General features: G+C 41.1%; 1 protein-coding gene across 1 annotated transcript in view; it reads left to right on the forward strand.

The window, feature by feature from the left end:
• Positions 1-15,354, forward strand: part of shc3 (SHC (Src homology 2 domain containing) transforming protein 3) — a 235,110-nt gene that overhangs the window by 72,603 nt on the left and 147,153 nt on the right. Inside the window, exon 2 of the mRNA XM_080188764.1 lies at positions 7,543-7,613. Within this exon, the coding sequence (XP_080044890.1) occupies positions 7,543-7,613 (71 nt within the window). The remainder of the gene's footprint in view (positions 1-7,542; positions 7,614-15,354) is intronic.

Raw genomic sequence — 15,354 nt, forward strand, 5'->3', positions numbered from 1 at the left:
ATCAAACAAGATGTAAAATGGGCAAGTGGTTCTATCTTGTCAGTTTTCTGCTGGGCAAGTTCAGTTACAATTATAATCCTTTCATTTATATCGTAATTTATTCCAAAATTACCCAAAATGTTTTGCATAGAATGAAATACTGTCCAATGACTGTTATGCCAGTGACTGCTGTAATGTAGACAAATATGGCACCCATGTTGGACTCAGAGAGATTACAAAATGAGATGAATGATCACTTAACATTTTTAGTAGTCAGTAGTTTTGTTTGATGGAATAATGTCTACACGCTGAAATAATGCTTTAGAATCTTTAACATTCATCTGAACCGTTGGTATAAGCAAATAGAGCATCACTTTGACCAAAGATTAGCACTTCTGATAATGCAGCAAGTCCTTTGTACTGTACCAGCTGTCATCCTGGAAGCTATATTCAACTTCTAGAATCAGACTTAAGAACATAAGAACATAAGAAATAGGAGCAGGAGTAGGCCATCTAGCCCTTTGAGCCTGCCCCGCCATTCAGTAAGATCATGGCTGATCTGTCGTGGCTCAGTTCCACATTCCCGCCCTCTCCCCATAACCCTTAATCCCCTCTCTTATCAAAAACCCATCAACCTGCTTCTTAAAAATATTTAGCGAGGTAGCCTCCACCACTTCAACGGGCAGAGAATTCCAGAGATTCACCACCCTTTGAGTGAAGAAATTCTTCCTCAACTCCGTTCTAAACCGCCCCCCCTTTATCTTGAGGCTGTGCCCCCTAGTCCTACTGTCCTTTCTGAGCGGGAAGAGTCTCTCCACCTCTATCCTATCCATCCCATTCATCATCTTATACATCTCAATGAGATCTTCCCTCATTCTTCTAAACTCTAACGAGTACAAGCCTAGTTTATTCAGCCTCTCCTCATAGCTCAACCCCCTCAACTCCGGCATCAGCCTAGTAAACCTCCTCTGCACTCCGTCCATGGCCAAAATATCCTTGCGTAAGTGCGGCGACCAAAACTGCACACAGTACTCCAGCTGCGGCCTCACCAATGCCCTATACAGCCGCAGCAAGACCTCCCTACTTTTATATTCAATCCCCCTCGCTATGAAGGCCAGCATCCCATTTGCCTTCCTGACCACCTGCTGCACCTGCAAGCTGGGTTTTTGCGACTCATGCACAAGGACCCCAAGGTCCCTCTGCACCATCGCCTGCTGCAGTTTTTCGCCCCGTAAGTAATAATCCTTCCTACCATTATTCCTGCCTCCAACATTCGTTTCACGTGCTGCTCACACTTTGTTGCTCAGCTGAAGGTCTCTTTTCTGCCACTGAGGTTTTTTACTTCCACTTTCATGTTTCCTTTCAACCTGAGATAAGCCATCCTTACTATCACCAATGAGATCTCCTTTGCCTTGACCACCTAAAGATTTCTCTTTTCCCCCAGTTTCTAACCTTCAGAGTTCAGGTGGTCTGGATGCCTTATAACCCTTACATGGCCGGAATTCTCTGGTCCCGCCACCGGCAACTTATCCCAGCCCACGGGTTTTGCAGCGGAGTGGGGTGACATCAACAGAAAATCCCATTGACAGCGGCAGGGTTCTCTGAACAGCAGGCCACCTTCCACCACTGGGAAATATGTAGCTGGAGGGGTGGAGACTCTCGCACCATATCTTGTCCACACTAATGTTGGAAGAGTGGTAGACTCTGTCACTGCTGGCTCTTCCCGCAGGCTTGGAGGTTGTTCTCGCATCAGTGTTTGATTTCATCCTTTTCTTCCATTGGAAGTTGTAGATTATGTTTGGTGATTGCAGTGTTGACCTGTTGCACCGTCATTGAAGCCAGGGATTGAGTTTAATTGGTCAACTGATTGCATGCTTTTATGTCCTCCACTCGAGTTGTCGTGGTTCCTCTTGGATGGTCAGCTCATCTGATCATTGTAGGTTTTCCAGCGTCTGAAACATGAATTGACAACTTTGCTTCACAAAAAAGAGAGGACGGTTCAGAACTGAAGTCCCAATCAAGATATACTTTTTTTGATTGAGTACTCAGGAGCTTGCAGCTCTGTATGATCAATGACAGTCATCACTGACATTATCTGACATTTTGAGGAACTGCAGGACTAAACAGGCATCTCTGCTCAAGTGAGAGAAAAGCTATCTATGGATGACAGGTTCTCCTAGCTGTTGGACTCGCTTATTAAATTTAGCTCTTTCAAGTATTTTATTTCTTCTTTGGCTGGAATAAACTCCAAAAGATTTCAGTATCCCTTCAAGTGCAGCAGATGATTGCCTTTCTTGCAATAATGTCATCTCCAGTCAGGCTTACTGAGTAAAGCAGCATGTTAACCTACCCTGGGCAGAATTCTCTGGCCATGCTGGTCTAAAAGTCGAAAATTCCCACCCAACTATCAAAGGGGTTTCACATTCTCCACAACCCGCCCACTAAAATACCAATGGTGGGCAAGATGAGAGAATTCTGGCTTCTGTTTCTGACTTTTTGTCTAAACCTGAAACAATGTTGTATCTTAGGAATCTTTTTCTCCTAAGTTCCCAATTATGTGATTGATCTGGATCCTGGGTAAGTCTAAATTGATTTGGAAGTGGAAAGTTCTGATCTGTACTTAAATGTTTCAGAGTGTTGGTGGAGACAAAGGGATTTCCCTGCATGTTGCTTTTGGTCAGCTCCACTACAATAATGATGCTTATAGAGTTCTCTTCCTCAGTGTTTATGTTTAAAGTGAGAAATTATTGCCAATTCTAGCTTTTACTTTCCTTTCTCTGGGTTTAAAAAGTCACAATGCTCTGGGAGTATTCAATTAGTTACTTATAAAACTTTTCAGAAAGTGCCAACTCGGGGATCAGTAGGTGGCATGGTGATTCAATGGTTAGCATTGCTGCCTCACAGAGCCAGGGCCCAAAATTCAATTCCAATCTCGGGTTACTGTCTGTGTGAAGTTTGCACGTTCTCCCTGTGTCTGTGTGGGTTTCCTCCTATAATCCAAAGATATGCAGGTTAGGTTGATTGGCCATGCTAAATTAATCCTAGTGTCAGGGAGAATAACAGGGTAGATATGAGGTGTTACAGGATTAGGGTCCGGGTGGAATTGTGATCAGTGTGGCCTTCTTCTGCACAGTAGTGATTCTATGATCTTATCTGTGGCCGCCCTACTGCCAGAGAGAATGGAGAATTTCACACAAAGCCAAAACCCCATTCACTGCCGCGGCACTGGAGAATGCCAGCAGTGGACAAGGTCAGAGGTTTTTGGTCCAGATTTTTAGCAACAACTTTTTTCGACTGCACTTTATACTGCAAAGTCTTTCCAGATTTCTCGAGGCTTGCTGTAGCCTGGAATTTAAAAAGATTTAGCTCCACTCTGAGTTCTGAGATCTGAAGCTGGATTTCTAAAGAAGTAATAATGGAGTCTTCTGCTACAGTAAAGAATTTTAAATTTCTGCCTTCAGCTTCCAAGCCTATCTTTGGAGATTTCCCAAGGTGATTTTTCCTGTGTGTTCCAGCACTTCTTTCAGACTGTTTTGCTGATTTTTTTTTCACTCTTCCAGTATTTTAGTTTTACCCTGCATTTTCTATGAGGCTTTGGGTTTTTCCCAAGCTGCCACCATGTTGTAGAGTGTTGCTTACAGTTTAGTAGGTCAGAAGGCGGCTTTGTAGTCATAAGTAGGTCTTTATTGATTCTTAGAACCATTTACAAATGTAAAGGGTACAAGCTAGGAGCTGTCTCCATGTTGATACATTTGATTCTGTCCAACCCTGGGTACAGGTGATTTGTTCTATTACATCACTGTGTGGAGTGTACTGTATTCAGTCCCACATCAACCCTATATGTGCCAGATGCTTTATATTACATATAGGTATATCTTCTCATCACTGTCGTCCTGCTGAACCACGACTGCCCAACCACAATGAACTTCCTTGGTAACTGAAAGGAGAAAGGTGCAAGGTTAAGGTTGTGGTTTAGGGAGAAGGGATGGATCAGAAAGTATGACAAGTGCTTGCGACATTAATTGGTAGGTGTGTGGTGGGGCTGTGGTGAATTGTGCAGTGCCTGAGGCTAGTACTGCAGTTAGTTAGATAGGGCATTTGAAGGTGTATTCACTGACCTGGACCACTCATGTAAAGTCATTGAACTTCTTGCTGCACTGCATTCAGGTCCCTCAGGGTTTGACTCTTGGCATTGACCTCCATGGCTATTTTCTTCCATTGTCTTCTTAGTGTGTATCTCCTCCTTTCCATCTCCTCCAACAAGGCCTCCAAGAAGACAGCATCCAAAAACCTTGGAGCACACTCTCTCCAATGTCAAGCCGATCCTCAGTGTTTCCTTGGTCAGAGTCACTTCCTACATGACAGTCAACACTTACTTGAGCCACAATGCAGCTCCCTTTAAGTGGTGCAGCCTATAGGATCATAGAACCCCTACAGTGCAGAAGGAGGCCATTCGGCCTATCAAACCTGCATCAACAACAATCCCACCCGGGTCCTATCCCTGTAACCCCATGAACTTATCCTGCTAGTCTCCCTGACACTAAGGGGCAATTTTGCGTTGCCAATCAATGTAGCCCACACATCTTTGGACTGTGGGAGGAATAATGGAGTTAAACCATAGCAATGCCTGTAAAAACACAATGATATCCCTGAAATAAGCCTTGCAATGCGCCAAACTAAATTCCGAATTTATTTAAAATGAACGAGTGATTGCTGAACTCTGCAAAGACGAAGATGTCTGTCATTCCAACCATTGTCAGTTTTTCTTAGAGGCGAATGGTGTAAAGATAAATTTAATAAGTTTGTGCTTTCAGTCCAGAGTGTTGCCCTCCAGGCTGTACATCACGAATGTGATTGCAGAGATCAGCTGGCCCTGTATGATTTTCAATCCATCCATTTTAATTTACAAAAGCATTCCATTTATCACAACCTTTTATGTCAGATCTGCTGGCATACACTACCAACACAAACCATTAACAATATCCTAAATAGCATCTGATATTGATTTCTCTGAATACAAGCTGAGTATTAGTGAGTCAACTACTGACCTGTACTTTTGACACTTTTATCTCCAATAAATTTTGATGCTATTGGTCTCGTTCGCTCTGTTTGAAGATATTTTTCTATCAATAATGAGCAACAGTTCTTCTGATTGTTATTTGTAGTGATATTGCAAATAAATTTGTGAGAATTCTTTCGTCACTATCTGTTGTGAAATTGTGTACATTTGGAACACAGTTAGTGCACTGTCAACATTTTTATTCAAGTTTAAGCCATTCTGCCTATCAATTTATTTTACAGCTAACAAAATCTGCTTTATAAACATGTAGCAAAGTAAAGTTTATTTATTAGTCACAAGGAAGGCTTACATTACATTACAACGAAGTTACTATGAAATCCCCCTAGTCGCCACAGTCCGGTGCCTGTTTGGGTCAATGCACCTAAGCAGCACATCTTTCAGACTGTAGGAGGAAACCGGAGGATGTGGAGGAAACCTATGTGGATGGGGAGAATGTGTAAACTCCATACAGTCAGTGACCTAAGCTGGGAATGAAACCCGAGTCCCTGGTGCTGTGAAGCAACAGTGCTAACCACTGTGCTACCGTGCTGCTCCCCATATCATCACCGTACATATCATCATCATATTATTGAAAGCATATTGAAAGTGTAGCCTAGATAAACCGCAGGGCTCTGATCCTGATTGTTATGATTGTATCATGCCCATCATGAAACCGTGATATATTAATACGAACAAGATGCTTTAGTCAGACTCCAGCTTCAGACTTGCTTTCCACCTTTAAGTCACACAATATCAAACTGAGGCTTTTAAAACTGTCAGAGGTTTTGCTGAAGTTCATAGGATCGAAGGTGGGGCGTCAAAGAATGTGCCTCCCATATTTTGGAGACACAGCAGTGGCTCAACCCACCTTCAGTTGAAGGCCCTGGAAACATTATAGAGCCTGCTAGCTTATGGGGAAACTTGGATTCCAAGACAGGTATCCTTTGGGAAATGAATCTGAGTGTGCCATGACCACATTCCAAAAGTATACAGCTTCAAATCACCAAAAAATATTTTTAGTCCTTTATTCTTCAGAGTCCAGGTCCCTGCCTTTGTTGTGAGCTCCAGACATGACACTGGAAGCACACAGGCTGAGATCTTCAGGCAAGTACACCTGCTGAGCCCTTCCTGGAAAGGTTGGTGCAAGACTGACATATCTGATTCCCTGTTCAAGACAATGATATCAGGATTAAACACTTATTCCAGCATGTGTTTATCTATATTGTGCCACAGATAGGAGAGCTGTCCCACAGATTAGTCAAGTAACAACTTGACACAGGTATTATTCTCTCACATAACTATCTATCAAAAGTCTGGACCCCTCCATCACCATCCACTATTGACAGCTAAGAACAATCAGAGGTGGGGGCACATTGGTATATTGTTGTGGGAGAATGGTTCTATAAGACCTTAGCATTGATTCTAGTTCCCATAAAGTCTCATGCCTTCAGGGCAAACATGGGTAAGAAAATCTCCTGCTGATTACCACTTACTACCTTCTCTCAACTGATGAATCATTGACCTTCACTTGGAGGTAGCACTCAGCATAGCAAGGGTATAGTATATATCTTAGATGGATGGGGATTTCAGTGTCTATTACCAACCATGGCTTGGAAGTATCACCACTGATCAAGCCATGAAAAATATTGCTGCCAGCTTTAGCTGGCGGCAAATGGTGAAGTGGAGGAGGAAATAATAACCTCCTCCTCACCAGTATACCTATCACAAGCTCACTTTCCCATCAGATACATCGCACACATTTTTTTGTAATTTCTCTTTTCACACTCAGTGGTACATAAGACAAGCTTTAATCTGTTCCTATAGCAAGGTTTATCCTGGAACAGGTTGCTAGCTTAAAGGACACCACTCCATACCAAGCATGGCTTCCCAGAGGTCTCGCCTGCTCTTACCGCCTGCTATTGGGAGTTGGAAGGATTTTTGGTTGGTAATCAACTCATTGGCCACATTATGACTACATGTTCCTTGGCCATCAAGTACTGGGGTAGGAGTTTGTGGTGATTATCCCTTTAAGGGTAAGAGTCACATGGCCTGTGTGACCCTTACTCTGCTGTGATGCTCTTAAAGGGACAATCACCACAAATCAACACAGAGCTGAACCCAAAGCTACTGCCTCAGAGACCCCATCCATTGCGATCCAAGACTTTTTTTATTTGTTGGCATTCATTTAATTTGAGAGCCGCACTGATCAATGAGGACAGTCTACAGTCAAAATAATGAAACAAAATAAAGGCTTCCTTATATGTGTGTGTTAAATGCAAGTTGTTATTGTACAAAGATAGAAAATATTGTAAGTACTCGGCAATATCTATTGAAAGATGCTTTCAAATCTTGAAAGAGATTAACTATTTAAAATAAAAGTTTAACATTTCAATTCTCTCCATGAGCCATTTATTAATATTTCAGACTAAACTAGTATTTATTGAGAAATAGCCAGAAGTATTTATTGAAAACCATGAAATTAAGATATTTTAATTTTTTTACAGTATCTGGGCTGTATAGAAGTGTTACGGTCAATGCGCTCCCTTGACTTCAACACAAGGACACAGATTACAAGGTAAGATGCCATTTTCAATTTTATTGCACTTAGTTTTAAATTTTGATCCTGGTTACATTAATATCAACTTTAAGTGATTATAATACAATTAGGCAAAGTCATACTGGAATCTAGATGGACTGGACAAATACTAAATGAAAGCTTCCTCGAGGTGCCAAATTATATGTCAATCTTTTAGACAACTCAATGACCTTGCGCATTACATCCTCAGAGAAACTCTCATTTATTTACAATACTCCACTTAAAATGAAACATGATCAAGTGCTTCAGACAAAAAACATTGCCCACCAGCAGTCATTCTGTGTTTAGGCTGTAGTTTTGTCACTGGCAAAACACAAATTATTGGAGAGGGGACTTTTCTGAGAAATGTTGCATTACAGAAAACCCAAGATTGACATTAGATTTTGGTATTCCACTGAAAATATAAAAGAATATTTGAAATACTTGATAGTATGCATTTGGATAAAGTAAATACTTCTCATGAATATTAACAAACTTAAAAAGGAAAAGAAAAATAGGTTGTATTTCAGCTTTCTTCCTTTAGATGATTTCCACCAGCTTTCACCAAGCTGGAGCAGTACGGTGGCACAGTGGTTAGCATTGTTGCCCCAGAACACCAGGGACCTGGTTTGATTCCTGGTTTGGGTCACTGTCTGTGTGGAGTTTGCATGTTCTCCCCATATCTGCATGAGTTTCCTCAAGGTGCTCCGGTTTCTTCCCACATTCCAAAGATGTGTGGGTTAGGTGGATTGGCCATTGTAAATTGCCCCGTAGTGTCAGGCGGACTAGCTAGGATAGATGCATGGGGTTACGGGAATAGGGCGTGCGTGAGATTGTGGTTGATGCAGACTCGATGGGCCGAATGGCCTGCTTCTGCACTGTAGAGACTCTATGATCTTTTTCTGAATTCTCAAAAGAATTCTCAAAAAATAGACAATTTGTCATCTATGTAAGTGATGGGAAGTGGGTTCACTCAGGCCCAACACTCATGATTTCCCTTATGACAAGTTTCTCAGCTTCTTCTGTAATCTCAGGAGGTGCAGAGTAGACCCTACCCTGCAAGGAGACTGGGCATAGTAATTGAAAGGATTAGCAATTTCTCAGTCGTCTCTTGTGTACTCCTTGTATGATCAATTTAACAATGGTTTTGATAGAGGGTGGGAAAATGTTTGAGCAAGTGTGTTACATGGGAATCCTGAAACAGAATGAAAGCTCCATGAATTACTGATAGTTCATCCTTACTGATAGCTTTTTAACTTCTCATCCAAATGAAACCCACACATTTTGGGGGTTAAAATTAACCCCCTGTTTTCCTGAGCACATTCACTATCAGTTAAAGATAAAACACAAGAACATTATACCACAAATAATCTAGACAAGTCAACATCTGTGAATCTTATGATGTAATATGAAATGTTATATTGATAAAATGTGACACCATATTGTTTAGTTCATCAAGTTGAACAGGTCTTTTTTTTATAGGACCTAACTGTGGTAGAGAACACAACAACTGCAGCCCAATTTAAGTCTTATACCAGTTAAACATTATCCCAAATCTTTCAATCGGCAACAGAATCCCTGGCCTGTATTTTATGTGCCCCCCCCCACTGGGATTGTTTTCAGCAGGGGGGGCATATAAAATAAAGTGATACCCAGTCCACTACCGTCCTATTCATCCCAAACACTCCCCATAACATGGTGCCAAAATTGGCAGCCCATCCACCATTTTAATTAAGGATCAATTGAGCTTGTTACCAAGCCAATTGGCTCTGATAATACACTGCCCATGCCACAATATAGAAGGTATGGACATTCGGCCCATTATGTCTACTCTGTTACTCAATAAGTTCATGACTGATCTGATAATCGTCAAATCCACTATCCTGCCTTATCCTCATAACCTTTGATTCCCTTACTAAATAAAAATCTGTCTGTCTCAGCTTTTGGAGACGGGGTAGATTTTCCAACCTCACTGCACTTGGCGTGGATCGTGACAATCCTGGAAATTTGCATGCAGGCCTAAAATAGGGTTTCGTGCCTGGCTCCAAATGGTTTGTAACTGTCCTTGTCCCTTGCGTGAGACAAATTAGCATATTTGAAATAAAACTTTAATATGCTTAGGCTATTCAATACCGGATTGTCCCCAGCTCCTGGGATGTTCCAACTCTTAGGCACGGCACGAGGCCGTCCAGAATCATTACTGGTCTCCAATGTCTGTGGGGTAGGGAGGGGGTTTCCCAGTGCTCTGTGAGAACTGGGCCTCTCATTCTTCTAAATTCAAATGAGTACAGGCCCAACCTACTTAACCTCTCCCAATAAGAAAATCCCTCCAAACCCGGGATGAGTCCAGGCCCACCCTACTTAAGCTCTCCTCATAAGAAAATTCCTCCATACCCAGGATCAACCTGGTGAACTTTTTTTGGGAGTGCCCCAAATGCCAGTTTATCTTTCCTTAGATAAGGGGAACAAAACTGCCACAGTATTCCAGTTTAGTCTAACTAGGGCCTTGCATAGTTCTAACAAAACTTCCTTTCTGATTTTTATATTCCATTCCCTTTGAAATAAAGGCCAACATTCATTTGCCTTCCCAATTACCTGCTGAACTTGTATGCTAGCTTTTTGTAATGTATGCACAGAACCCTCAAATCTCCTTGTGCTGCAGTTTCCTGCAGTGTTTCTCCATTTAAATAATATTCAGTTCCTTTAGTCTTCATACCAAAGTGCAAGACTTCATATTTTCCGACATTATTTTCCATTTGCCAAGTTTTTGTCCACTCACCTAACCTGTCTATATTCCTCTGTAGATTCCTTGTCATCCTCACCACCTGCCTTCCTAACTATCTTTTGTCATCCACAAACTTGACAATAGTACATTCACTCCCCTCGTTCAAATCATTAATAAATATTGTAAATAATTATGACCCCAGCACTGATCCCTGTGGCACCACTAGTTACGAGTTGCCATCCTGAAAATGTCCTTTTTATCCTAGCTCTTTATCTTCTATCTATTAGTCAATCCTCTATCCATATGAATATATACTACCACCAACACCATGGGGCTCTTATCATATTAAATAGCCTTTTGTGTGGTACCTTATCAAATGGTTTTTGGAAATCCAAATCTATCACATCTACTGATTCCCCTTTATCTATCCTGCTTGTTACTGCCTTAAAAAGTTCAGGCATGATTTCCCCTTCATGAAGTCATGCTGACTGTGCTTCATTATATTATGCATTTCTAAATGTTCTGATTTACATCCTTTATAATGAACACCAACATTTTTCCAATGACAGGTGCTAAATAACTGGCCTATAAGGAATCTATTTTTTCCCCTCCCTTTTTGAATGAGAATGTTACATTGGCAGTTTTCCAATCTTTAAAGATTTAAAGATTCTTGGAATATTACTACCAGTGGACCCACTATTTCTATAGCTACTTCCTTTGATGTCTTGTGACACAACCCACTAGGTCTAGAGGACTTATCGGCCTTTAGCCGCAATAATTTCCCTTGTACTTTTTTCTATTGATAGTTAATTGATTTATTTCTTCCTTCTTTCTGCCCCTTGATTAGATGATATTTTGGAATGTTATTACTGTCTTCCACCCTGAAGGCTGATGGGATCTGAAACAAAAAGCAAATGCTGGAAAACCTCAGCAAATCTAACAGCGTTGGTGGAGAAAGTACAGGATGTAGAGGTGCCAGTGTTGGACTGGGATGGGCACAGTATGAAGTTTCACCACACCAGTCAAAGTCCAACAGGATTTATTTCGAGTCATGAGCTTTCGGAACAGTGCTCCAAAAACTTGTGATTCCAAAAAAACCTGTTGGACTTTAACATGGTGTTGTGAGACTTCTTACTGAGAACGAACAGAGCCAATGTTTCACGACCGAATGATCCCTAATCAGAGCCAAAGATAAAAGAAAATAGGATGAGATTTATACCCTTCTGGTTGGGGGTAGGGTGGTGGCAGTGTGGACAGAGAGCCAGCGGTTGGGGAAGAAAGGGGAAATTTACAAAGATGTTACAAAAGAAAAGGCAAAGGGAATGTAAATGATGGTGATCATTGCTAAAAATGGTGCTGATTGTGGTACACTGAGAGATCATAACGTGTTAATGGCAGGATAGCAGAGTGTCAAAGAACAACTTGAAACAGGTAGCAGATGGCCTTAATGGGATGGTGGTGGGGAGATAGCAGTAAGGGAAAAAGATGGAAAGCGAGTTTAAAAAATAGAAATGTGAAAATAAATTTAAAAATAAATAAAATGGATTGGTGGAAATGGGGCAAAGGTGGAGGAGAGCATTTATCTTGCTTTTACTTTGTTTATTTTAATAAAACTCTTATAACTTGAACTTTTGCTGTTTGATGTTCTGTCAGTCATTCAAATTCTAATATTTTTTAAAATGTTACTAGTCTCCACGGGGATTGTAACAGCATGGAGGCTATCCTTTCCAGTACAAAGTGGTGTCAGGATAGCGTGGAGATTAAACAGAAAATGCTGGAAAATCTCAGCAGGTCTGACAGCATCTGTGGGGAGAGAACAGAGCCAACATTTCAAGTCTAGATGACCCTTTGTCGGAGCTAAGAGCAAACAGAATCAGCAGAGATTTATATTATTGCAATGTTGTTTGGGGGGGGCGGGGGTGGTAGGTGGGGGTTGGAATTGGACGAAGAGAATGCAAATGAGGATACAGAAGGCTGAGAAGATTGGGTCTGCAAGTGGTGGGACCCTGGATAAGAGAGGCCTTCAAACAGCAGATGGGGCAACAATAGTGCAGTTAACCAGCTCATTGGAGAGTGAGTTTGCACACAAGCTCTGTTGCAGAGAACTCAGATGAGGACATCAGTGGGGCAACCTACAGATAAATGCTCATGGCTATGCACATCAAAACATGTGGGGCATTAACAGAGCTGCCAGAAAGCCTGTGGCCAGTACTAAGGAATATCTAGGAATCCAATATCAATATGATAAGAACCTCAAGCCCATCTTCCCCAAAAGGGAGTTGTGGCCAAATCCAATTGCACACTTGTGGACCCAATCATGGTGCAGTGTCGTATGGCTGATGCGACTGCTTCCATTACAGCAGAAACAGCAGCCACTGTCACCGGGAATGCAGAACTTGCTCTGAAGTTGCAGTTGTGGTTACAGAAGGTAGCAGATTTCGGTAAGAACTGCCTTCAAAATGTCTTATGCACTATTTGTCACTGAGGTTCAGGTAGGAATTTTTCCCTGAACACATTGGCTGGATATGGAGCTTCTTCACCTCCATCTTCCAGCAGCTTGCCCTGCTCTGTGTGCCCTCTGCTCATTTTCTGAGCCATGCTGTATTCCAATGAGAATTTCTCCTCCTAGTGCACCTATATGTGGGAGAAACCTTGAAATTAGCAAAATGTCTTTTAGTATCTGTCATGCCAGTTGTCAAATTGAAGCAATATAGAAATAATTAACACATATAGAATCAAAGCAATAGTCTGAAGAGTCAGTCAGCAACTAACATGTAGATGGTTGATGTTCCCCTTATATAACACTGATGGGGATTTTCACAGTAACTTCATTGCTGTGTTAATGTAAGACTACTTGTGACACTAATAAATAAACTGATGGTAGTTTGTCCATGCTGCTTACATGTGTTTAGCTATGTGAGGCTACCAAAGGGCACTAAGTTCCAAAATGGCACCATTGCCATCAGATGCATGTTAGAACATAAGAACATAAGAACATAAGAAATAGGAGCAGGAGTAGGCCAGATAGGGTAGATACAGGAAGGATGTTCTCGATGATGGTGGTGGAATTTGCTACCATAAAAAGCAGTATAGCCCAAAATATTGTATGTTTTCAAGAAGGAGTTATGGGTCGTGGGGTGAAGGGGATCAAAGGATTTGGGGGCGGGGGAAGGTGGGATCAGGCTATTGAATTGGATGTTCGGGCATGATCATAATGAATGGTGGAGCAGACTTAAAGGATCGAATGGCCTACGCTTGTTCCCATTTTCTATGTTTCAGATTTTTGTGATCCTATTCAGATCTAGTTTTAATTCTTCAGAGCAGTATCAACAGCCTCCTTCTTTTGGATCTTAAATTTTCTTTCTAAGACTTTGGGTCTTCCACGTAATTCACAAATCACTTTATTCCAATCGTTTTAAGGTTGTAACTGGTCTTATGAACTCATTCTAATTGTTTGGTGTTTTCAGCTGTATCCCATATCTGAACACTGAAGGGCATGGTTAATTCTTGTGTTGTCTGAGCACTGACAGGACCATTTAATGCAGTGTTAACTGTCATTAACCTGTTAGGCTCATTCTGAGGTCTCAGCCCTGTCTATGATGAATTTTGACTTTGAAATCCTGCAGACACATTTGCTGTCTCTGTACTGTCCATTACCAGAATTATTCCATCTGTATGTTTTCCTGCACCGCTTTGTATCTTAACTGGATCACAGGTAAGTGAGGAGCTTTTACTCACAAGAACCATTCCTGAATTGTGACATACTGTTCCAGATTATGGAAAAGCAACATTGTCCACTATGTCCTTCCCCAGTATAACATCTATATTGTCAATAGGTAATTTAGAAATAATTTCAACTCCTTAAGGCCTCTTCACTAGAACACAATTTCAATTTATACAATGGGAAACACACACATTTCCCATCAATACCTGGTATTAATATGTTCTGATTCAGCAGATTTTCTGAAGAAAGTTTAAATCCTTTGCTTATAATAAGCTCTGAGCTGAACCAATAACTCTCAGGATAACAATCTCACTAGGTTCTTTCTTGGACAAAAATGAAGTGAGTACCCTTCAAGTATAAATGCCTTATAATTCTTTGCAGCTCTAACTATTCTCATGGTAAAAACATTAGATGCAATGGGTTTATCACAATCATTTGTTGCAGCTTCCTCTATGGAAATTTCTGTCATTTGCATGACTGACTTAACAGCCATTTCTATATCTGGTACAACCTTTTCTGAAGACTCCGTAGGCATCCCTATTACTGCCATCAGTTTACCATTCCATTTCTAACAATTGGCTTTTATATGCACAGTGTCAGACCTTTCATACTACCTTGTCAAATTACTCCTTCCAAAGTGTATCACCTCACACATTTCAGGGTTAAATTTTATCTGCCACTTATCTGCTTATTTGACCATCTTCTCCATACGGCAATAGACATACTAGTTTCTTCACATCATTTTTATCCTCTTTAACTATCATTTTCATTGACTAGACCAACTTCTGCCTTCTTCCTAAAGCTTTTCCTCCAGTTTCTCTGTGGGTTTACAGTGGAGATCTACTGTCCTTAGCTGTCTATGTGTATATTGTACCCATCTGCCAGAATTATTGCTTCCCTTACATTAGAAATGTTGCAGTCTTTCAGCTGTGACCTGATATCTCTTGTGATGCTGTTTCAAAATTCTTCCATTTTCATCAGCTCTCTCACATTCTTAAAGTTCAGTTCAAGTTTCAGTGCCTGAAACCACCAGCCCCACAATGTTTATTTCTCTCTAGTAAATTTTACAAACATTTCATTCAGTTTTTTTTTCAAGCCCAAAATTTCAACAGATATGATTTGGAGACAAATTCATAAGTATTACATATTGCAGTTTTAACTATCTCAAAGTCTGAGAATTGGTCTGCCGAAAGGCTAGCATATATATCCACAGCTTCCAGTCCAAAATGCTTTGTAAAGTGAGATTTCATGTGTCTTGTGGTCGCTTTGGCTTTGTAGCCAACTTTTCAAGT

This window comes from Carcharhinus amblyrhynchos, chromosome 5, assembly GCF_965287045.1.
Source record: "Carcharhinus amblyrhynchos chromosome 5, sCarAmb.v2.hapA, whole genome shotgun sequence".
Taxonomy (NCBI): Eukaryota; Metazoa; Chordata; class Chondrichthyes; order Carcharhiniformes; family Carcharhinidae; genus Carcharhinus; species Carcharhinus amblyrhynchos.